This window comes from Rousettus aegyptiacus, unplaced genomic scaffold (genome assembly GCF_014176215.1).
Source record: "Rousettus aegyptiacus isolate mRouAeg1 unplaced genomic scaffold, mRouAeg1.p scaffold_m13_p_6, whole genome shotgun sequence".
Taxonomy (NCBI): Eukaryota; Metazoa; Chordata; class Mammalia; order Chiroptera; family Pteropodidae; genus Rousettus; species Rousettus aegyptiacus.
In genome coordinates, this window is record NW_023416309.1 from 39,042,356 (window position 1) to 39,067,475 (window position 25,120).

At 42.5% G+C, this 25,120-nt stretch overlaps 2 protein-coding genes across 7 annotated transcripts in view; one reads left to right on the forward strand and one right to left on the reverse strand.

Annotated features, from left to right (window-relative positions):
• Nucleotides 1–14,608, forward strand: part of ABCC2 (ATP binding cassette subfamily C member 2) — a 52,239-nt gene extending 37,631 nt beyond the window's left edge. For 2 of the 3 annotated variants that reach the window (XM_016124246.2, XM_016124247.2), the window contains 9 exons: nucleotides 1,802–1,957; nucleotides 2,872–3,071; nucleotides 4,636–4,762; nucleotides 6,313–6,414; nucleotides 6,953–7,096; nucleotides 7,961–8,119; nucleotides 9,144–9,310; nucleotides 11,887–12,081; nucleotides 12,778–14,608. In XM_016124246.2, the coding sequence (XP_015979732.2) occupies nucleotides 1,802–1,957; nucleotides 2,872–3,071; nucleotides 4,636–4,762; nucleotides 6,313–6,414; nucleotides 6,953–7,096; nucleotides 7,961–8,119; nucleotides 9,144–9,310; nucleotides 11,887–12,081; nucleotides 12,778–12,907 (1,380 nt within the window). In that variant the 3' untranslated portion in view covers nucleotides 12,908–14,608. The remainder of the gene's footprint in view (nucleotides 1–1,801; nucleotides 1,958–2,871; nucleotides 3,072–4,635; nucleotides 4,763–6,312; nucleotides 6,415–6,952; nucleotides 7,097–7,960; nucleotides 8,120–9,143; nucleotides 9,311–11,886; nucleotides 12,082–12,777) is intronic. The other variant, XM_016124245.2, reaches the window with a different exon arrangement.
• Nucleotides 14,609–19,932: 5,324 nt separating this feature from the next.
• LOC107499760 (dynamin binding protein) overlaps nucleotides 19,933–25,120 on the reverse strand; it is a 91,302-nt gene continuing 86,114 nt past the window's right edge. For all 4 annotated transcript variants that reach the window (XM_016124243.2, XM_016124241.2, XM_016124242.2 and 1 more), the window contains 2 exons: nucleotides 22,929–23,458; nucleotides 19,933–21,571 (listed from right to left, as the gene is read on the reverse strand). In XM_016124243.2, coding sequence (XP_015979729.2) covers nucleotides 21,386–21,571; nucleotides 22,929–23,458 — 716 coding nt within the window. In that variant the 3' untranslated portion in view covers nucleotides 19,933–21,385. The remainder of the gene's footprint in view (nucleotides 21,572–22,928; nucleotides 23,459–25,120) is intronic.

Consider the following 25,120-nt stretch of genomic DNA (forward strand, 5'->3'; position numbering starts at 1 on the left):
TCTATGAGCCAAAGACTGTACTAGCCATTGGAATGCTCAATAAATGTTAAAATCATAGGTGGTTCTCTTTCATGGGCCAGACAAAACTCATTGATTCTTATTGCATATGAGATGGAAATTCAGGAATAGAGGCAGAAACCAGGCAATTCTGAGTAATCTTCAACCCTCATAAGTACAATTTTCAGTCCTCTGTATAAGAGGGAGCACATATTTTCAAATGTCTGAGTAGCTCTGCTCTGGTTGGTCTTGGAGCAGATACAGAAAGTCTAGCTCATAGCCCATAGCCAAGTTCTGGGGTCACAGTAACTGCTTTAATCGTGGGACATGACTGGTCCCATTTATCACCTTCCTCCAAAACAAAAACATTGGACATGATGTCATTAGAGACAACTTCAATGGCCTCTCTGGTCTTTAATAGAACCTAAGAAAGCATGCCATTTTGAATGGGGAGATTTCTTACAGAAATTTTACAAAGATTACAACTCTTTTCTGGTGTTGTAATATATAATTAATCTTCTCAAAAAGAGAACACAGAGATCTTACTGTGAGTTACTTAGGCAACAGTCCTATTTTGCCTAAGGAGACTGTCATTAATTATATAGTGAGTTTTGTGGGGGAGGTGTCTCAGGCCCATAAAGGACAGTTTGATCTAGGGTCCTCTATAACTGGTGACTGAGCCCTTAAGAGTAGATGAAGGAGGGGACGAAGGAAAGAAAGACGGAGACTCTGTACCAGGTAATGGTCAAAAGTAATGTACACGGAACTGATAGCTGGTGAGAATTTTTTTCTTCCAACCCTGAACATATTGTTATTTGCATTTTGATGTGACCTCGCAAAGAGCACTTTAGACTCAGGAGTTATCCATTCTTCAGGGCTCTCTTGAAAAACTATTATCCCTTACCCAGTTTGGGATACTCCAGAGATATTCACTTTGATATGCACATATTCCTAATCTCAGAATAAATACAATCTAAGAAATATAGGCAAGGGAAATTTGAAATATAAGCCAGTCTTCCTGTGTGCACTAAACCATCCATCATCCATCCTTCCAACCATCCATATATCTATCCATCCATCCATTCATCCATTCCTCCATCCATCCATCCATCCATTTGTTCATTTATTCAACATGATATGAAGGTGATATGGTAGTAAGACCTATCCATCATCTCTGGGTTCCCCTATCAGAACACATGCAGGGATCACATTTTATCTCCACTGCCCTCTCTCCTTGAAGCCTGTGCTCAGTGGAGGAAGCAAATTCCCAGGTAGAGGATGGTTGTTATGTCAAAGATGGGTGATAGGGCCTCTTGGCTGGAGTCTCCAAACAAATGTTTATTGAATGCATGTTATATGCCAGGCTCTGTTCTAGCTATTCAATAGAATTAGGACCTCTGTAAAGTTAGAATAATTGAATTGGCTCAGCTATAGAAGGATTTACCCTGTAAGGCTATATTTGCTTACAGTGGTTATATTTGCTTACAGTGGTTATAAATGGTTTAATAAATTTGACAAATGGGAATTTCACTGAAAAGAGTAAAAACCTTTGCTAAATCTACTTTTAAAAGGTGAAGGGTGACTGCTGTATTTTTAGAGAGATTTAGGAAGATAAAAATATTACAGAAATGAGATTGGTTTGGAGGTGAACAAAACAGTCTACCGCAAATGAATATTATGAAATGATTAAAAGAAGGATTCGCTAAGGACCAAGAATTGAATGAATTTCTTGTTGGAATCAGAAAAATGTAAAATGTTGTAGGAATTCATTAGTATACCGTCTCTCCTTATTATGTGTTTCTAGGATATTTCCACGATGGATGACACCCTCCCCACGTCCTTGCGCAGCTGGATTTTGTACTTCCTGACGATAATCAGCACCCTTATCATGATCTGCTCGGCCACTCCAATCTTCGTCGTCATCATCATTCCTCTTAGCATCATTTATGTGTCTGTTCTGGTAGGTTTGGAAACAGCTAGGTCTCCTTTCCTCTCTGTTTATAGACTCTCAGACTCCTTCCTGAGAATCTCTTTTGTTTATTGCTAGTCACTTGTTCCTCTCTAGCATCTTTGTGATTTAGTCATATATTGATATACCAAGGAGGCCGTAGGCCATTGTCTGAAGATGACACCAATTGGTATCAGCACCAATCGGTATACAGTTAACAACATATCTCACCTTAACAGCTGCCCCCCTAGAATCTTAAGTAGGGCATATTTATGTTTAGATACAAGACTACTTTGAGGATGGCTCTGGACAAAGTATTGAAGGTCTGTAAGCATCTCCCCCCACCCCCAAAACACACAATGGTTACTTCATTGGTTGCTTCTAGAAAAGTCATGCTAAGGCTGTTTCCTTGGTTAGCTTAGGCTTTTCTACTTGGACGTGTCTCTCAGTAGTAGCTAGATCTCATTTTACTTCAGGGAAGTTCTAGTTTCACTGGGGTGTCTTTGGATGGCTTAGACTCCATTGCAATGTGTTTTTGAGGGAACAGGTAGTTTGAGAACCAAGCCTCACAGAAATACTGGAGCAAGTGGAAGGGACTCCATAATAAAAACCAATGGGAGGGAAGCTGTTAAGAGATTCTCATCCCACCAATTACCTTTGGGATGGACTGTTCACCTCAGGGAAACAATCCTTCTCATTTTCATCCTCCTCAATTCCCCACCAACTTCAGACCTTCCCACCATCCTCTTATCCTGGACCTGTCTCATCATTCCTTTAGCCAGAGGTGAAACTGGACGCTTCTGTCCTATTCAGATGTAGGCTGTGTCCATCAAGTAGAAGAACTCTGGGTCATGGTCACAAAGGAAGAGGTATGACATATGTGACATGATTGTGTAACTATCTGACTTTTTACTTTTGGGGTCTAGATATTTTACGTGGCTACTTCCCGCCAGCTGAGACGCCTGGACTCTGTCACCAGATCCCCAATCTACTCTTTCTTCAGTGAGACTGCGTCAGGTTTGCCTGTCATCCGCGCCTTTCAGCACCAGCAGCGATTTCTAAAACACAATGAAGCATTGACTGACACTAATCAAAAATGTGTCTTTTCCTGGATTGTCTCCAACAGGTGAGGCTTCCTTGGGTATTTATCCAAAGGTGTGCTTTGAGGTTCTGTATGTTTGACTTTAGCTGTGGGAGAACAGGCATAGCCCGCAATGTGGAAGTCACTCTGGCCAAACGCACGTAAGTAGAGAGAAGAAAGCATATGCTTTGGAGTCAGAAACTGGAACCCAATTGGAGGGAAGCTGTTAAGAGATTCTCGTCCCATCAATCCTGTGCCTGCCTGTTCTGCCATGTACCAAACTGGGTACGTTGCCTTTACCTCTCTACGGAAAATCTCATTTTCTTTGTTTTTACAATGGCTAGACCATATCCTATCTCACAGGCTTATGGTGAAAGTCAAATGACACCTGTGAGCATTTTATAACCCAGGTACTGCATGAGGGTTGGGTGAACTGGACATTCTCTGTTTGCTTCCCTGACAGTGGGTATGAGATTCTCCGTAGGCAGGACAACACTTTGTAGGTTAGCAAACAAAGCAGGGATCGGAGGGAGGACAATTGGGAATTTTCAGGTAAAGCCAATGATGACAGAAATGGAAAGTTCACATCCTGTGAGGAGAATCCCTGAGAAGGGTGAGCATTCTTCATTTCTCTAGCATCATCAGATCCTGGCAAAGAAGTGGTGTGTCCTTGAAGGAGAAAGGTCTTATAGAGGAAGTGAGAATTCTTAACTGGCTTCTACATTATCTTGAGGTATTGAGGACAAACTAATGATACTCGGGATTATTTGGGACATGCAGAAGTCAGAAATCTGACTGTAAAAATATTTTATTTCTTAGGTACTTTGCAAGAAAGAAACAGGCATATAAGTCATTAACCTATTGGATCCCCATTGTAAATATGTACCGTATTTATTTGCACACATGCTAGAATTATCGGTGCAAATTTATTTAAATACGTTTTATTTATGTTTATAACTATGTCTATCCATATCTCATTCAGTTCTCTACAAACCCACAACACATCTCTCTGTGATTAGCTTGTACCTAACTTCCTCCACCTCCGTCTTCTTCTCTACCATTTTAAAATCACGAGAGCAGACAAGATACATTGAACTTTGCTGTGGTGCTTATTTTCTAACTTTACATATAGGTTCTCTATGGCATTATTTCCCCTTGTCTAATAGAAAGAAATCTCTTGGCACATTTGTTAAAAATGCAGGTTTCTGAACCCTATTCTAAGCTCCCTGAATCAAAATCCCCTGAGGAAGAGTCTAGATAGTGTGTGTGTGTGTGTGTGTGTGTATGTGTGTGTGTGTGTGTGTGAATTTGTATATTTAAACAATCACCTCAGATAATTCTTATGATTTGGCAAGTTTGGGAGACATTGAACCATAGATTTCCTTAGTTTAGTAAATGCCTCTGATATCTCTAAAATGCAATTTATTTTTAAGATGCAACTTAAAACACTTTAAGAATGCATGGTATAGTCGAATTGAGACACCTGCTAAGAATGCCCTACCAACTCAAGCCCTCTGTGAATGTTCTATAAACACGTAGTTTGCTGGGTAAGGTAAGGAAGTGGATACCTCTCAGTGACAGCTCTCTCTCTGGTTCTGTTACCCTGTAGGTGGCTTGCAATTCGTCTGGACCTGGTCGGGAACCTGGCTGTCTTCTTTGCTTCCTTGATGATGATTATTTATAGAGATACCCTAAGTGGAGACACGGTGGGCTTTGTTCTGTCCAATGCACTCAATGTAAGTCTGAAGGTTGGGAATTTGGATAAATCAATGAACTTATTCTTAAACTGAGTATAGAGTATACCATGCTCTTGATTCTTTTCTAGATCCAAGGCATAGGGGAGACTAAGCTTCAAACCCTGGCTCCATCTCTAACTGTGTAATCCATGGACATGCTCCTTACCCTTTCTAAATAGGTACCAGTGTCATCAGGAAAAATAGACATAAATTTTGTTGCCCTTGGAAGTTAAGAAACCAATTTATTATGATTCCATCTAATAGTTCCCTGCCTCTCTGCTTGATTCTAGTCCAAAGAATAAATTAGTTTCTTTTCCATAATACAACAGTAACCATAAAGTCTTTTGAACGAATAACTTCTCCTATGTTTGTTTTTCTTAGATCACAGAATAATTAGAGATAATTCTAGTAAAGGATATAGAGTCCATAAAACTCCCAGCTTGACTAGGGAATATATGTTAAACATTACTTCTTAGCACCTAAGACAGTGGCTGGCACTACAGTAAATGTTCCATAAATGATACTCATTTAATAAGCCATGTGGCCATCTTTCATGGTATCTTTTTAAATTAAAATATTGGAGGTTTGCATAGCCACCAGCACACTCTATATGATGCTATCTACAGTAAGAGTTAATAAAGGCCAAGGTGATCACTTTGGGCACCCAAAAGAACTCTGTTGCTCACCAGAGTCACTCAGTTCCTCATGTCACTGTTCTTTTATCCCTCCATTTTTAGGCTTATTAACCTAAACAGGGCAGATAGGGCAAAGAGAGAACTATTAGTCTGAACCCAAACAAAAACATCCAAATATCAACAATTTCATGTGACTCAAACTACACACAGTGGTTACTCTTAGTCCCCACGATCCTGTGCTGTCCTTCTCTCTAAACAGCATTTGCTCACCAAAAACTCCCTGTTCTGACTCTTTGCTTGAAAGAAGCTTGTGTATGAGTAATCCACAGATCTCGTGGACTCTAGACAAGCCTGGATCATGATGACCCTCTAACTGGTGATTAGATACATCTAATGGCAGGAAGGCCCCTGGAGTTTATTGGGGGTAAAGGAGGATGAGAGTTCGTGCGGATGTCCACCTTAAGAGCTGTTAATTAAGAGCAGAGAGAAGAGGCAGCTTTTTGGAAGGCTTTTTCCTACCTCGTATCTTTTCTTATGCTTTTCCCATTTGTAGAATGCTGCCTACCACCCTTTCCACAAAGAAAAAATAGGCTTAAAGGCAGGAGAGTTCTGGTCCCATTCCACCAACTTCCAGCCTCTCCAAGCCCAGCCTTAGCCCCAAGCCACCCCAAACTCATGTTGCTTTTCATGTGATCACCACAAAGTTGAGCACTTGGCTGTCCTCCAGGCATTCAATGTGCTGGTCTCATTTTCTCCCCCAAGTTAGTGAAGATTGTCACTTACACTTTCCTTGCTCTCTTGTAGAGTTCAGTGTAGTACCAAGTACAAAGTAGGCACTGGATTGACCTTGTGGTTTGACTAGTTGCACTGGTTTATGAGCCTGGGATGATCTTTAGTCTTCTGGTTTTTCTGTAGATCACACAAACCCTGAACTGGCTAGTGAGGTTGACATCAGATATTGAGACCAACATTGTGTCTATTGAGCGAATAAATGAATACATAAATGTGGAAAATGAGGTAAGGGGGAATTAGAAGAACCTAGGGACAAGAGAGGGGGTGTGGGGAGAGAGAAAGAGAGAGGGAGGGAGGAAGGGAGGGAGGGAGGGAGGGAGGGGAGAGGGGGGGGGAGAGAGAGAGAGAGAGAGAGAGAGAGAGAGAGAGAGAGATTACTCTTTTGAGAGAGAATCTTCACCTTGTCTAGAGAGTACGTGTGGGATTATAAAATTTCCCTTGCTCTAAAGTTTCCCTCGCTCTAGCTCAAAGCACCAAACTTCTTGAAACTTAGAATAGGAAACAGTTTGGGGGAGGTGAGGCCTTGGAATGCATTGGGTTAAATGGTGGCTCTGTTCTGCATATCCACAGGACAACCTCATGTGATGGGGTTTCTTTAATTGAATAAAGTAGGAACCTCTGAAAGTCTCAGTCTATTTCAATCCATTCGATGCAGATGCCCACAGGTAGCTGGGACACTGCTACCCTTCTGCTCTGCGAGTCCCATGCGGACTATGCAACGAATTGACTCCCCGTAAAGCACTTCTCCCTTTCTCCTTGCCAGGCACCCTGGGTGACTGATACGAGACCTCCAGTAGGTTGGCCCAGCAAAGGGGAGATCCAATTTAGAAACTACCAAGTACGGTACCGACCAGAGCTGGATCTGGTACTGAAAGGGATCACTTGTGACATCAGAAGCATGGAGAAGGTAGGTAGAACTGAAGAAGTTCCTGGATGTAAGTCCTTGTGATCAGAGGACTGTTGGACACAGAGGTGGTAAGCAGCTGGACTTTGTTTGGGTTTTCATCTTTTGGATGGAGTGAGTCAGGGCACTTCCTCTACAGAGAAGGTATAGAGACACACCGCCACGACCAGAGGGCAAGATATCGACACGGGATCAAACAGACTTACTGGGGCTGGAAGAGCTTTTCTGTTCAGCCCTTCCGTGCCTCCATGCTGGCATTGCTTCTCCAGTGGCTGACCCCAGGCTCATTTTCTGTAAGAACCAAGGCTTCTAGAGAGGAAGTCAAAAAGCACCTGGCCTGGGGAAGGAACTGGCGAGAACACTAGTGTGGAGATTTTGCCTGCAGAGAGAATGGCCTAGTTCTCCTTCTCGTCTGCAAAGTCCTGCATCCTCCTATGGTGTTCTCGTTCTATGAGGGCTTGGGGTCTGATGTAGGACCAGAAAATGTCCGGATAAGGTTGCAGAGGTCCATGACAGGATCTGCTTCTCAGTTGATGGCAGGTCTGGTCCTTCCTCTCTCCACACTTCTAAACAAGGATTTTTTTTTTAATCTATAATTTCCAATAATAAGTACAACAGCTGCTAACGGGTCCATTTCCAACAGTAACTGTCATTCACAGCAAGCAACAATTTAGGAGGTGGGATAGGAAGGCAGTCATTTTCTGATATCTGCCTCGGCCCCCTAAAAAAACAAAATCAGTTTAACATTTTAGAGATGTAGCAGCCAATCCCTGTCTCTTACCGCCTGTGATTATGACTGCCCCAGGCTCAATTTTTGTTCACCAAGAATGACATGGTGAACTAACCTGCAAAGGAATTTTTTTACAGATTGGTGTGGTTGGCAGGACAGGAGCTGGGAAGTCATCCCTGACAAACGGCCTCTTCAGAATCCTAGAGGCTGCAGGTGGCCAGATCACCATCGATGGGGTAGATATTGCTTCCATTGGGCTCCATGACCTCCGAGAGAAACTGACCATCATCCCCCAGGTGAGCTGTAGAACTTGCTCTGTCACACACAGCAGGGGACAGCTTGTTCTGCAGAAAAACATGTGCATCTTCTTCTTGCCTTAGATTCAATTAGCAGTGTCATTTCTGTAGCCTGCCCAGGATACCTAAGTTAGCTTCCTAAAACACATTGTTTTCAAACTCACACACAAAAAAAGTGTTACATTTTGGGGGATATACTTGTGTAGCTGCCAGTATTTAACCAGTGGGTGGCAGCAACACAACGTAAGTCAAATAGAGCAGATGACTATTGAGCATTTCTGTAGCCCATCATGGTTCACAAGACCTTTGCAACCAGCATTAGCAGTTTTGTTGCTGAAGCTTGAAACTGTTAAGCTTTATATTCCCCCATTTGACATGGTTAAAAGATAGGGGAGGAAATTTGCTGCAGGTTTCTGCCAACAAGCTGAATGCTTAGTACATCAGCAAGAAAGGCTTCCATGGGACTTTTTTGGACCCCTCCAAATAAGGACTGCCCTGGAGGCTTCTCGGTGGTACCTGGGGCTTCATTAGAACCATCCCTCCTCTGCTCACTGCTGCCAAGTCTCTGGGGGTGGTTCTGGTTTGTCTGGTGTTTGCTCAGTTTGATGCGCCCATTTCTCCAGCTTCCTCAAAGGCATAATAAATTCTTCTCCTGTGACCATACCACCCTTGATCGCTCCACTTCCACACCATGAGTTTTCATTTGGGAGTTTGGAACATTCCTCTTCCCTATTAAGAGATGCTGAAATAAATTTGGAAACCCATAAATAAATCTCAGAATGAAAAACAAGACAAAACAAACAAACAAACAAAACCCCCCCCAAAACAAAGACTCCTCTTAATCCTGTGCTTAGCTCCCCTATCCGGCAGCCGCTCTAAACCTTCAGCGGGGAAATTGCAAAAGTTTAACCACTCACCAGCTTTCCCTCTCAGGCCAGTCCTATTCACTTTCTCCTGGCCACAAAATACTGCTAGTCCCTTCTCTGTCATTAGCCTCGTAACCCCCTCGACCCTTGACTTGCAGGATCCTATCCTGTTCTCTGGAAGCCTGAGGATGAATCTGGACCCTTTCAGAAACTACTCAGATGAGGAGATATGGAAGGCCCTGGAGCTGGCTCACCTCAAACCTTTTGTGGCCAACCTGCAACTGGGGTTGTCTCATGAAGTGACAGAGGCTGGCGACAACCTTAGGTAATGCTTCATAACCCACCTACCACACAGGCAGTGAGAGGAACCTTCGTTCCTTGTGCTAGGTGGTACCTGGCATCATAGAATTTTCACTCTCCAGGTCTAACTCCGAATGTGTCATGTGAACCCATGGCGAAGATGATATGATATAATAGATGTGAACACATCAGAACTCTTGAAAACCTTTGTTAGTACATGTGCCTTCATAAGACATTACACAAAGTAAGCTTACAGATCCTGCCATTGTGGAGGTTTTTCACTTAGCTGCTCACTGCAATAAGGATGTAAACAATCCCAACGCCTGATCTAACCCTAGGGAGTCTGATTTCATTGCTATGAGGTGTAGGCTGGATGTAGGAGTTCTAAACGATCCTGAGTATTACTATGGGAATCCCAGTTTGAGCAGCACCCGTCTGAGGTGATGGGGACGTGGTGTCCGAAGTCCATGGGCACCTGAAACACCTTTTTAACCAGCCCAGAAACTCTCTTGGCTTCCCAGTTCTTTTTACCTTTCCAAAGCTTTTCTACGTATGTGGACTTCACACTTCTAGTCTTCAGTATGTGCTTACCTGTCGGCTTATAAGTTGACCTGGCATTTTCCCTGACAATTGGGTTTTTCCTTTCACACACTGAAATTCAGCCCTCAGCCAAAGCCCACTGCTCAGAGGTAGTTCTTGCTCCAGTCCCAGGTGCCTTCAGAGTGGTGGGCAGAGCATGGACCATTAGCAAGTGAAACTCAGAAAGGAAGGGAGGCTCAGTAACTCAGTGAATGGACCAGTAGCTCTGGCTTCACCTGGGAGCTTATTATAAATGCAAAAGCTCAGGTTCTTGACTTGAATCTGCATTTTAGTAAGATTCCCAGGTGACTTTTATGTATATTACAGTTTGAGAAGCACCATCTAGAGCGTTGATTCTTAACTAAGCTGTATGCTAGAATCACTCAGGAAAATGTTAAAAAAAAAAATGTCAGTGTCCAGGCGGCACCCCAGAACAGCTGAATCAGGGGTACAGGCAACTTCAGTATATAGCCCCAGGGAACACTTGTAAGCCTTGGTATAGAAAGAAGACCACCAAGTTTGTTTTTCCTCAGCAATGGATCTAGAAACTAGCAGAACTTAATGGGTCTTTAGACCTATGAAAAATGCTATTAAACATCCAGTCAACAAATGTGCATTGAGCACCTACTTACTATATTCAGGCACTGAGATAGAGAGGGAGAAGCCACAGACACAACTCCTGACCTCCCAGCATTTACAGCATGATAAAGACAGACCTTTTGAGAATAAATGCTGTGTAGTAAATGCTACAGACATGTGGGACCATGTGGAAGCCCTGGCAGGATGTGATGGGGTGCAGGTGTGGGGGGCTTGACACTTCCGGTTTGTAGGAACAGCCTTCTCTGTCCATGCTGGGAGACACTTAAGTGGAATTACACAGTGCCTTGATTTCAGACCTGGTTTGGGGTGTTGAAACTTAAATTTCTCTGGTGAGTGATCAGAGATTGGAGCTCAATCAGCTTGGGCAAGAGAGGAGAGGGAGAAGGCGAGGGAGGGGGAGGAGAAGGGAGAGAGAAAGCCAGCCAAGAGCCAAACTGGTGTTTAAGCAACAGCCTTTTGTATGAAACCCAGCTGAACCAGGCAGGAGTTTGTTACAAGCTAAGGAAGTAGTTCTGCAGTTGCCTCTCACAGAGAAAAACTGGAAGTTTATTTTGGGTGACTTCTCATCCCCTGCAGAAATTTTGTTACAGAGAATTACAGAACTTTCAGTCTAGCTACCTTCTGTTTAGTATGTTCCCTAATGGCCACAGCAGGAAGGAGCAATTAGTGAATTTTGGAGTATTTCTTCCACATCATTTCCCAAAACTTCTTTATTTAAGTAAGAGGTCTAGCCTGCATCACCAACCGGCGTTTAGCAAATTAAAGCAATTTGCATTTTACAAGCATATTGGAGTTCTGCATACATTGCATCTCAAACCAAGACATCATGTTCATCGGTTAGCTACATCTCTAATCAAGGCAGAAGGCCTCTAACCAATAATTAGCCTTGAGACTAGGCTAATTAAAATAATAAATAGATTTGCCAAGGCTACTGAGAAATGCCACTGGGGTGTTCTCGTGTGGCATCGCTCTATATTAATGATGTCAGGTCAAATACGGCCGAAGTGAACTTGGGGCATCCATCTCATTTTGGAATTGTCATTGGTGTATTGGGATATCACTGCAGCCAAATGCAAAGCACTAGTCCTGAGCTAGTCTTTTCCAAACTTGTTAAACATAAAAATTGCCTGAGGTGCTTATTAGAAAATACATGTTCCATAGCTCTTCCCATTCTGATTGAGCAGAGTGGGGCCCACAAACTTGAATATTTAAATTAAGTGCCTGTGGTGGGTCTTCTAATTGGGAAAGTTTGGAAAACATTGCACATGGTAATAGTGAGTAGTAGCTAGTGAGAGAGGCTAAGCCATTCTGGGAGAATTTAGGAGTGTGGGTTTTCCAAAGTCTGACCTGAAACATGAATACTGTCCCCACGTTCAATCTTGGTCCTTAGGGCTAACGCTTGGTCTCTTCCATTGGCTGCAGCATAGGGCAGAGGCAGCTACTGTGCCTGGCCAGGGCTCTGCTTCGGAAATCCAGGATTCTGATCATGGATGAGGCCACTGCTGCAGTGGATCTCGAGACAGATCATCTTATCCAGATGACCATCCGAAAGGAGTTCTCCCACTGCACAACTATCACCATTGCCCACAGGCTACACACCATCATGGACAGCAACAAGTGAGTGTGGAGGCGGGGAAGGGAGCCGAGCTTGATAGACGCAGCTTAAACACATCAGCCGAGTGATATCTTACAGCAGAAGGTTTACCAGTCATTTTACTGATCAAGAAACAGAGCCTGAGAGATTTCAAGTAATTTGCCCCAAATTATACGTATATCAAAGCTAATGGAAGCCAACAGGGTTAAGGGAACTAATTATCTTGACGGTAAAGTGGAAGTCTGTGTGGAACAATAACCAAGCATGGGGAGGTGAAGGCTCCAGACCTGAGTGGCAGATACTGACCACAGACCTCCCCAACCAAACTGGGTCTCTCTCGCCCACTGCTCCTGGAAACAGCTTCCTGTTCCTTCCAGCTCTGACGGATTACATTCAAAACGGAGTAACGTTAGTAATCTAAGAAACTCTTTGGAGAGGATAGGCTCCCTTAAACAATGTGTATCTTTTTTAAAAAAAAAAAAAAAAGCTTATGTAAATGGACTCATACTGGCTCTGTTCTCCTACTACTTGATTCTTTCGATCGACATTAGGTACGGAATTCATCCGCGTTGACGTGGTTCCTCCGTTCTCGCTGCTTGGTAGCCTCGTATGAATGAATACACCACACCTTAGTTCTGGTTATTCTTATAAGTGCCAAAATCTGAGATGCTGCTTTCTAAGACTTGTATTTCCTTCTTCTTCTTCTTTTTTTATTTTAGGGTAATGGTTCTAGACCATGGGAAGATTGTAGAGTACGGCAGCCCTGAAGAGCTGCTGAAAAAACATGGCCAGTTTTATTCCATGGCCAAAGAAGCTGGCATTGAAAACGCGAACAGCACGATGCTCTGAAAGCAGGTCCCATGGCTGAGAGAAGGACTATAGAATCATTCCTTAATTTTATTTTTGGGACGTATATCATACATAGAGAAGTGCTTGTAAATGTACATTTTAAGGGATCATAAGTGAACACCCATGGACTTACCACCCGGCTTAAAAAAATGAATATTACCAGCTACAGCAGAACCCCTAAGGATCCCACTTCGATCCTACATCCTTGCTCACTACCCCCCAGAAATAATCACTATTCTGAATTTCATGATAATTATCCCCTTGCTTTTCATTTTAGTTTTACAAAGTTCATATATATCCTTAAACGATGTGTACCTTTTTAAAACGTATGTAAATAGCTTGACTCATACTGCATGTGTTCTTCTATGACTTCTGTTCAATATCACTTTTGAGACTCATCCGCACTGATGCACTCAGTGAGGTTTGTTCCTTCTCACCGCTCTGCAGTATGGCAGTGTGTGAGTGCACCACAGTTTACCTTTTACATGATGGATAGCAATAGGGTTATTTCTACAGCTGTTGTTGTTGTTATTGTTTTCTATTATGAACAATACTGCTAAAAACATTCCGGTATATAATTCCTGAGTTACACATGCAAGACCGTCTTAGGCTATAATGCGGAGTATACATGTGTTCATATGCATATACTAGGTAACACCGAACTGGCAATGCCAATTTAAAACATTTTGTCAATCTGATGAGTATGAACTAGTACCTCAGTGAGGTTTTAATTTATATTCCTCTGGTTACTATTGAGGTTTCGATATAAGGTGTTTGCTGGTTCGGGGTTTTTTTTGTTTTGTTTTTTATCTGTGGTAATCTATTTTCTTGTAAGCCTTGTGAATTTTTACACTAAGCTACTCATTCTCCTTAGCATTTTATCTGTGAACATTCTATGAGGACTGCATTGAACCTGAGCTGTCCTAAGTGGAATTGTCCAAGTCTTTGGTGCCACGTTATTTTTGGTTCAGCGTATTCCTTACTTCCATTTCAATTATGCAATAATAAAAGATTTTTATTTATTCACCATTTTTGCTGTTTGATGGTGAGATGCTCAGAGATTTAAACTTCCTAATGGAAAGGTATAAATAACCTCAAGGCTGGAATGAGGAAGGGACGTGTTTCCTCCTCGTTGCTCTGTTCCCATCGGCATCACTCTGACCATGTTTTTCTGCAGTGGCAGTTCATACACGTAGCAGCACTGATTGCAGCCGGCAGTTTTTCCAGTATTCCCAGGACCGGTGACATTGTGCCCCTCAGAGACACCGGCACCAGCTGCGCAGCACCCCTTCTCAGAAGCCCCAGTTTCTGCCTTAGCGATGCCCACCTCTTCTCTTTACCCACCCCAGCCCTCACGGGGATGGTTCCTTCTTGTGGTGGCTGCTCTCTAAACCTTGTTTTCCCTCGGCTCTTCCTTCAATGCCTATCTAGCAGTGCTTTACATTGTCCTCTGTTAAAATAACCTATGGTTTCTGTCTCCTGACTAACCCAACTGATAGAAAAGCCCTTAGAGACAATCCAGTTCAAGTCTCTTATTTTTCAGATAAGCACCAGTCTGAGAAAGGTTAGAGGATATCCAAAATCAAAACAGGAGTGTTTCGGGGCAGAACCAGGACCAGAAACAAATTTCCTGATTTTCTCCAACAATTTCTTCTTTTCCTATCATGAGGATTTTTGATCTACCCACTCCTATGATACAGATGAAGAGAGGGGAAAGGTCATCCTTATCTCAATAGTGATGATTAAGCCACCCAGTGAATGTTGTGGAAACCGGAGCCAGCCCAGATCCCAAACTTCGGTGATGACTCCGCCTGCTTCAAATCTGGTTGGCCCAGGCCCTGGATAACCCACTCACAACATTATAGCTCTTTCCCACTTCTCCCCCCGAGGTCCCCTTTTTAACCTGTCCTTGAAGCATTAAGATGCCCCTATGCTTTTGTCTTTGACCCCACCCTAAGTTCCTCCGTATTTTCTCTGTAATTGATTTCATGCACTCTTGTGGTTTCAGTTTCTACTCGTATGATTCTCATTTCTAGCCCCTTCCTCTTCTCCAATTCTGAGATTCATATATTCAACTGCCGGTGGGTGTTATCACCTGGATATCCTTTAGGCCTCTGACATTCAACTTGCTTTACTTTGACATACCCTTCTCCTCCCTTCATCAGAATAAAAGAGACTTTTTCTCCTTGTACTTTCTATCTCAAGTAGTGACATCGTTTTCCACTCAGTCTTACAAAATAAAAACCTGGGCATTACTCCTAACTTTTCCTTTTTCAGACCACATCGGCCATGAGGCCCTTCCACTTTTCTTTCTTTATCCCCATCACTTTTGCCATCTTTCAGGTTATCACCACATCTAACCTGTACCAATGGCATAGGTATTGCTGCTTCCTGTATCGTTTTTCTCAGATAAATCCACCATGGCTACCAGTGGTCAAATATGCAAATATGTGGCTAGTTTTGTATAAATGCCTTTCAAAACATCCTCTGAAGAAACTTGTTCCATTGAAGTACTAGGATGAGAATATATTTAACTATAAATACACATTGGCCATGACTTTGTTTAAAAATTATCACGCAATATTATACAAACATTGACATTTAAATGTCTAAACTTCTGCAACTTAGATTTAGTTAGCAAATATCATATTTGACTGTAAGCATGGATTTAGTCTTCTAAATAGGTTAGATACTAAACTGTTTAAAAGGCTTCATATTGTTTTATTTAGGATATCAAGTAGAAGATTATAAAAGTGCATAAAAAAATTAGCTGTTAGAAGCACTCCAATTTCACAGTATTCCTTTTCACTTCATTTGCAAGCAATTGGTTATGCTGTAGAATTTAGCTGTTACCGTATAAAAAGCAACTACTTAGGGAAGATGTAGAATGAAGAGGGGGAAAGTTTACATATGGCAGTACTCTTTTAGGTAAAACAAGCACAAAAAATAAGTTTCAGGAAGAAAAATTACTTAACTAGTTTGGTTCTTACCGAGTTTAAAAAATGGACTAATACAGAACTCCTTTCTTCATCTATAACAATCAGGACCTTGGTTGCTGTACTGGTAACCTCTTGGATAGTCACCTTAGTCCTTGCCATGACAGCCATTTGGCTATTCTGTCTGATAACCACTATCGCTGATTTCAGATCTATTTGTCCTGTCCCCAAGCTTCCACTGTGAATGATGAGCTTTTCTGGAGCAGCAGTCTTGGAGACATTTATCTGCTGTTTAAACCATAGCCACTTGTTCCTGAGAACCACCTATAGCGATTGTTGAGCTGCCACTGGTACATCTCTGGACACAGATGTCTCTCCCCATACTTGGTGCTAACACCCTTGCCTGCTGGCTCCTTCGTCAGGATTAGCATTTGGCATCATAAAGACACCTCCTAGTTTCATAATTATCTGTCTGGCTGATATACTTATTAGTTTCAATCTGTAAAGCAATTATACTTTGGCTAGCTTTTCACTTTCCTTCATCAAGAGGCTTAATTTTTCTGCATATTTGACTCAGTGTTAATGGTTGAACAGAATCCTTTTCTTTTAGTTGAGCCTGCAGTAGGCTTAACACTCAAAGGCCAAATCTAGCCTGCTGTTTTGTAAATAAAGTTTTATTGGAATACAGACATGCTCACTTGTTTCTGTTACCTATGCCTGCTTTTGTGTTATAATGGCAGAGTTCTGACAGACTGAATGGCCTGTGAAGCCTAAAATATTTACTATCTGGCCTTCACATAATAAGCTTGCTGATCTCTGTTCCAGAATCACTAGTATAGTCTGTACTGGACCACGTTTCCATTCTCAAGAAGACAATTGGGCTCAAAAATGTGGTGTGACTTCATACCGTTGGTAAATAAAATGGTCCCCAAAGATGTCCACATCCTAATCCTCAAAACCCATGAGGATTTACCTTACATGGTAAAAGGGATTTTGCAGATGTGATTAAGGATACTGTAATGGGGAGATTATTCAGCTGGGCTCAGTGTCATCACAGGGGATCCTTGAGAGTCAGGAGGGTCAGAGTTAGAATGAAGACAATGTGATGAAAAAGAAACACTTGAAGATGCTACGCTGCTGGCTTTGAAGACTGAGGGAGGGATCACAAGCCAGGGAATGCAGGTAGCTTCTAGAAGCTGAAAAAGGGAACAGATTCTTCCCTAGAGCCTCCGGAAGGAACCAGCCCTACTGATACCTTGACTATAGCCCAATGAGACTAATTTTGAACTTCTGACCTCCAGAATGGTGCAAACTAGTTTCAGGCCACAAATATGTGGTAATTTGTCACAGTAGCAATAGGAAACAAATACCATACCATTAGCCGAAATAGCTTTGGTAAAATCCTCAATATTCTCCAATTAAAGTCAGTATAAAGACAATTCGTTAATTTCCACTGAATCCCACTACGGTTTGAACTTTTAGAAGATTATGCCATCTTTTAAGCCCCATTAAAAATGGATTTCAATGTTCATATCTGTCACCCTTCTACCAAATTGCAGATCTCATTGAGCTTGGCCATATTTAGAGGTAATCTTTTCTTGATCTCCATTGAGAGGCTCTAGAAAGGTCCCTGGTTAAAGTGAGTCATAGTGAGTCCTAGGATATGGGGAGGCCACGATAGATTGGGAGTCTGTCAGCTTCCCTGACTCTGGACATGAGTAGCTGCTGTGGGAAAAGCCTGGTGTCCTGGGGAGGCCCAGCCATGGCAGTGCACAGACAGTGCCTTGTGACATGGTCCTGCTGTCTGCTGCAGGGTCCCACAGGCCTGTCTGCTCCCAATGTTTCCTAAATGAAAACACTGCTGCTGCCCTAATCAGAGTGCTCACTCCCTCAGACCACCACACCACTGGAACTTACCTCTGGGAAAGCACTTCATCTGCTCCTGTCTTCTTGAGGGTCACCTCTGAGAGGTGGTAAGAAATGGATAGGCCTGCAGGGTAGCTAACGAAGTCTGCAACTTGTTGTGTCCCTTCTTCATACATGCAGAGAGCACTGATGTTGATCTTCACTAACAGTTGCAAGAAACTTCCATGGGCTTGGTGAAATAAAGCAGGGGGCTCAGATGGGGGATTATTATCCTGCTCCGTGGCACCGGGCATCTGCCACAAGCAGCAAAGGTGAAATAGTAAAATCTTCAACAGGTGGGAGGGTTTAAAAACCTGTGAGTAGTGTTTGGTGACTAGAGGGTTTAGAATGACGTATCAGTCTCAAGGTTTCTTAGTCCTCAAGCTTAAGGTTCTGCAAGTGAAACAGAATTCAGACGACAATGATGTTTTCCCAGGGCCTGTTTGCATTCTTGACCCTGAAGAAAAATCCATGTAAATAGAGTCTCAGCTTTGCAATTAATTAAAACAAGGTGTTACAAAATTTAGTCCTTACTAAAGCCATATATTTCTCAAGCTCACAGTGCGCGGACTTGCAGACTTTATTTATTCTCAGAGCTACCTTGAGGCCAGAAATCTACAATTTACAGATGACAATAGATTCCTACCCTGCACCGCAGTAATTCCTTCCCCGTTCTTCTAGGACTCTTGCATGAAAGCACAACAGAAGAGCTACTTCCAAACAGGAAAGGGATAAAATTCAAGGGAGGAAGTAAGCAGGCAAACCGGAATTAGAATTTTTCTTCAATAGTATTTCCTTCTGTTGTGTCTGAAATATCTGACACCCTTCTCCTTCCTTGGTTTTTGTAACTCCTACTTTTTTGACAGTAGAAAATTCCATTTAAAAAAACTCACCTGGACAGATACTTCTAAAATTTTAATGATACACAAAAAACTCGGGGACCTGGCTCAGTAGGCCTTGGCTGGGTCATTTCTAGCAAACTCCCTGGTCATCGTGATGGTGATGCTGCTCGTCTGAAGAGCACCCTTGTAGGACCGTGACCTAGCAGACATCCAATGTTTAAAACAAACCCATCTTCTTTCCATTCACTTACTCCCACACCAGTGGTCTCCTTTTTGCCAGGAATTCCATCATTTCTTCAATTTTATATTCTTTATAGGATGATTTTTTCCCCATTCTCAAGTAATCTTATCTCCAAATCAATTAACTTTTCCCCAATAATTAGGTTTTCTTGCCTTTTATCTTCCTCCCTCCGTATCATCCTGTTGCCATTTAGTTTTCCTAAAACCGGTGATTCACTGAAGAATCTAGTTTATTACCAGGCCCATAAAATCTAAATTCCTTGACTTGGACCTCAAGGCTCTCTAATTTGTTTACTATGTGCCAGGCGACGTTGTAGCCTCTCCATGCACTAACTAACTCATTCAATCCTTACCACTCACATGAGGTGGATAGTATTACTATCTCTACTTTAGATGAGGAAACTGAAGCATGTATTAGATAAATTGCCAAGGCTCTTCAGTGTCTGAAGTCAGACAGTCTGGCTCCAGAACAAGGTGTAAAGACTCAGCTGAAGAACCCAAGGCCCAAGTTTAAAATCAAGATCCATCAAAAATTTGATGTATGAGTTGAGTAAGTCACAACGTTGTTGGATCCCATTTTCTAAGTACATAAAATGAAAGAGTTAATCTGTTTCTGAGTCTACTTACACAACCATGTTTTCTACCCCAATATCAAATTGCTTCGCTGTCACCCACATTGTCCTCAATCCCACCTCTGCCAGGTGTCCTGCTATATCTCCCCGACCCAGCCCCAATCTTGCCCAAGGTGCTACTGTGACCTGGTTCATCTTTAGTGGATCGGTTTCTACCTCTGTAATATTAGGAAAATACTAACTTCTTAGGAATTCCAGATTAGAGAATTCGACTCTTCTGTTCTAGGATTTTATAGTATAAAATGATTTAAAAGAAAAAGAGGCAGTCACCTGCAGCACGAATATCTCTTAAGCATACAGTAATTCCATTGATATTATATTCGACAAATGAATTTTTTACTTGAATTTCTTCAGTTAGCCCCTTCCATCGCCTGGAATCTGGGCATCACTTAATTATCAGGAAGGTATCCTCAGAAATCCAAGAGAAAGGTTCAGGCTAAATGTGGAGGGAAATCAAGAAAACATACTCATTGGCCTTAGAAATATTTTTATTTATAAAATAACTACTTCGATATAAACATCTCTCTATATAAACACTACTCACAAGAGGCTCACACCACTGCCTTCCGACCGACCTGCAGACACACGAGGGCTCACGAGTCCACAGGCATCTCCCAATTCATCAGGATTTTTAGGCCAAAGGTGTGCTTGGAGGAGCAGGGGCTATAAGGCTGTTCTTAATTCCCTTTCTTAAGATAAAATTCATAGTTTTCTGTTCCAAGGTAGGCTTCATATCTGTGGCAGACCTTAAATAAGGACCTTCAGGAGGACAGTCTTCGTGTGAGGATTAGCAAATCTCTTCCTGAGGCCCAAGAAAGGTACGATGAGGCACTTTAGGGTCCAGAATGCTAAAGTGACACCACAGAACCTATTTGATCAGGCACTTTGGAATCTGTTTGGCTTATTTAAAAGTCCAGGATAAGCTACTTGGGGACTGCTTATCCTAATTTGAATGAGACACACTCATTATGTCTTCGGCACCTTGGATGAAGGAGAAAGGCATCCAGTCTTCCACTAGGCTGGAATGGTTTCAGCTCACTGTAGAGCGAATGTTTTCAATGAAATGGGTGTAGCTCTGACCCTGTTCTAGGAAGATCTATGTTATTGGGTGCAGGAGAGAGGGCCAAGACAGGTTATCCCGTGCAGACCATATAAAGCAGAGATGACTATCAGAAAGGTGTAGATGACTGTACCTAAAAGGAAAGAGAACCTTTCAGAGGAAGGTTGAAGGAAAATAAAGACCTTTCTCCTTTTTAAGGAGAAAGAAAATAGTTGAATTTTGCACAATCAATCTGGAAAAACAGTGAAATGAGGAAAAAGATTACAGATGGTAGCGTTTTAAGCACTTTTAGAAATTCGTGTGTGTGTGTGTGTGTGTGTGTGTGTGTGTGTCAATGTGTAGTAGACACTGAAACTTTGAAACACCAGAATTGTTACATCTCAACAAACTCCTTGCCACAGGCAGAAGCATGACCTAAAAGGGCTTCCGGAGAATTATCTTCATCCAAATCAGTTGGTGGTCAGGTGATCGTGGAGCACGGAGCCACCCCAAGCGCGCGCAGTATGGTACAACCTACACCAACATCTTCTAATGCTATTGCACAGCTCCAGCATACATAGGATACTGGTCTTCTAATTGAACATTTCTCATTTCCATAGAATTATCCCAGGACTTGCCTCTCAACTCATGGTCACTGAATTATTTTCAAGCCCAGGGTCCACTTCAAATTCTAGAAATTCTAGTGAGCATCAAGGTTGACAACCCAATCGAGGAGAACAAGACTGATCTTGTGCCCCACTCTGGCCTGGTTAAGCAATGCAAACAGGGCCTGTCTCCGGAGTAGGCGCCCTCCCAGTGGACCACTGAAGCCCTTCGGCAGAAGGAAGCGAGGGCAGCAAGGTTGAGTGGGAGGCAGAGCAGGTTCAGGTGTACTCAGTTTTGCGAATATAATTGGATGGAACATAGCCCTTCTTCCCATTAACTTCAGCTAACCACCACTCTGTATTTCCTGTAACATCTTTAAACTCCAGAATCTTGAGTCTCTGATTGGCTAACACACTCAGCTCATTTGGGTTCCGTGCCTTGAAGGTATAGACAGCAAAATAGACCTGTGTGATGGAGAAAAAAAATGAGTCAGGCCATGGGAACTTTCTTGGAGCAACAGAACTTCCTGATGGGGATGGTCTATATCTACATCATCCAATATGGCAGCCCCTGGCCACATGTGCCTATTGAACACTTGAGATATGTCTAATAAGACAGAGGAACTTAATTTTTAAATTTTATTTAATTTTAACTAATTTAAATTATATCTTTGTCAGCTACATATGGCTGGTAGCTACCATAACGAACCAAACAAATTAAAAAAAATTTTTTTCAATCTTTTTACACTTTCAGAGTTGCCTTAAAAAGTGAAAGAAGAAATGAACCTTCAGTCAAGAAGGAAGATGGATGAGATATAAGGATACCCTTCCATACCCCAAATATAGAAATTCTGAATTTTAAACCTGACATCTGGGGTTTTAGGACTTGGCCAGGGACAGGAGTCAATGAGGCTAGAATTGAGCTGCTGGAACCAGGTCAGAATTTAAGAAAGGGCTATCTTTCCTCAACATGTCTATGAAAACTGTCCACTGGTGGGTCCAGCACTGGGATGTCTGTCCTGGGCTGTGGGTAGTAACAGAATCACCAGAGAGAAACAGGCATGCACTCTGCTTATCTGTAGCACTCAGAGGAACGTGGTGTGGAAAGTCTGAGCTAAGAAACTAGTGTGAAAGTGTTATTTGGAATCCAGAGCATGGCAAAGGCAAGCTCTTCCACAATCCAGGGAATGTCTGAGTCTCTCAACAAAGGCAGCCCCCACGGATGATGAGCTCACAGACCAATATTGTAACATACACATGGAAACTCGCTGCTGCAAGAGTGAGCAAATGCGACAAGCAGGTGAGCCAGGGACTCCTCGGCTGTGAATCTGAAAGTGGCTTTAAAATGAGGGTTTAAATATTTAAGATGCAAATTCCCAAGGTAACAAACAGGTCATTATAAAACAAATAGGAAAAACTGAAATGGAGCCAGAATTTTATTTCTAAATTCTAGAACTAAAAATACAGTACTTGAATTAAATAATAAGTTAAATAACAGACTTTATACACCTGAGGAATTAGTGAATTAGAAGAATGGAAAAAGTTTTCATCATAACGCCTTGTAAATGCCCAATGACATAACAGAAGGGGCTCAGAAATAGCCTATGAGGAGTCAGACACAGAAGGTTCCCAGAAGGTGTGAGATGCTCGCTATTGCAGCAGTGCGTTTCCAATGTGGTTTCATAACACTTGTCCGTGAGCCCATATCCAGATCACCCCTAGGACCCAAGCAAGCCTCTGACTCACCCACTCCTAACAGAGCATTATCTGCACCCGTAGCAGACCTGTCACCTGTTCTGCAGGGCGAGCAGGGAGCACTCACCTGGTTGCCTTGTGCCTCCCTGCTTTCTGGCTCTTTGTTTTTGTCTTCCAGAGACTGGGCTGTTCTTGCACATCCTTTTACTAGGTCTTTACCCTGTCCATTTCGCCCTGGTACAGAGCAACCAGCCATTTCTGGATGTCTGGAGTTTCGGTAGCTCCTCAGGGTAGGGGTGGGCTGGTCAGTGTCCCGAGATGCATCCACGGAGTCCCAGGGCTTGGGCTCTGAAGGGCAGCTGGAAAGACTGCTCTCTGAACTGCCCAAGTGTAAAGAGGCACTGATAGTTCCTTGGTCAAGTTCCTTCAATGAAGATGCATCTTGAGGCTGTTTCTGGCAAGACCTCGAGGTAAAGGACACAGCCATGCTGCTGGGGTTGAAGGTCAAGGTGCTGTTGCTGTTCTGCCGTGAGAACCTGGGGGAGGAACCACTGTGCTCCGACTCGGTGGAGGAGTGGCTGCCGACAGAGACATCGGAGTGGCTGTGTCGGGGATTGTAGGGCTTCAGGAAGGAGCTGTACACAAAGCCTTTGGTGACTATGGGAAGAAAAAGTAGACATGAGGAGCTTGTAGTGGAAGGAGGAAAGTGACAGAGAAGAAACTATGGTTTAAAAGTTGGGTTAACAGTGAGAAGCACAGAATAAGTTAAGATGCCCAGTGACAAAACAGATTTAGACACTGAACCCCAGGACACAATGTGGGTGGGTAGAGATGAAACCCATGGCTGCCTGCCAGTTCCTTCTTGTTACCACCTCAAAACAGACGAGTGATAAGAGGCCTTGGGGGAAGTCAAGAGGACAGTACTAAAAAGGACAAGTTGGAGAATGAGCATTTGAAGATAATTTACAGGACATCTAGATCATGGAAACGAAGACTAACGGAAGACTCAGCAAAGGATGGGTTCAAATACACCAGTTTGGTAAAGAAGGATTTAAAAAACCATCCTCATAGTGACAGAGCCCTTCAGATATGCTTCCCTGCCCTCTTTCCATCCACAGCACTTGAATCTCGGCCTCTGGTTTAGAATGCGGTGGGAATACTGTGAGAATAGTCTAAGTAGAAAACTATTTATATTCGTTAGAACACACACACAATACATGTACAGCACATGTTCACTTTAATAAATTGCCTAATACGATGATGGAGAGGGCCCTCAGCTAAAACTTTTAAGTATAAATTAGGAATTGAGATCTTTAATCTATAGGAAAAAATTTTATAATATTAAGAAATATCTGTCAAGGCAGGGACCCAGAGTACAGAACCTCCATGCAAATGAAAGCCATCTGTGTCTTGGAACTTTGATGTGTTTCCTGCACACATGTGTTATATCTGCTGAATAATGGCAAGGGGTCTCCTGGGCAGGCGGTGAGGGGCAAAGTCTAACAGCTGATCCTAATAACGTGGGCTTCCTGCTAACAGTTAATTTCTCAGGGTTGAGTCGATGCGAACCCAAAGGATGACAAAGCCTTTCGAATGGCTTAAATCTTTACAAGGACTGCATCTGTCTCTGAGCCTATCAGGGGCTCATACCTGCCCATCACCCTGGGAGCCTTCGTCCTTTCTTTCCCACTATCATCTCTATTATTTTGGGTAAGCAGGAGTGGGGGAGGGAAAAAAAAATCCGCAAATGCTTTTAAAGAAACTGAGAAATGTTAAAATTTTCAATTCTGGGAAACGTGAACATAGGTGTTTATTATATTGGCCCACAACCCATATCTAAAATGCTTAGGCCAGATGTAATTTAAAATTTAGATGTTTGGATTTGGGAAAGGTACTCAAGTATACTCAAGTACATATACTATATATTTCCTAATATCCCCAGCAGCATCTGGGTCAAAGTCCCATAGTCAAATCAATTAATTTTCTGTAGCAAAATATATGACTCTTCACACCAAAAGGGATAAGTCATGATTATAAATAGTCTCACATCACTTTGTTTAGGTTTCGCCACCAAATTAGTTCACATTAGGCAGGTTTCGGCAAATGAGTTCTGAAAAAAACTCTTTGATTTTTTCAAAGCTTTTCTGATTTTGGAATTGTGGAAAAAGGACTCTGGATCAGGACCAGCACTTGTCTTTGTACTTTTCTTTAAATTCTGTACCCCTTTCCCAGGCTCCCCACCAGAAAAAAGAAAAAAAAAAAAAAGCCCACAGCTTTTTTAAACATCATCCATAAATAGTCATGAGATAAAATTGTTTG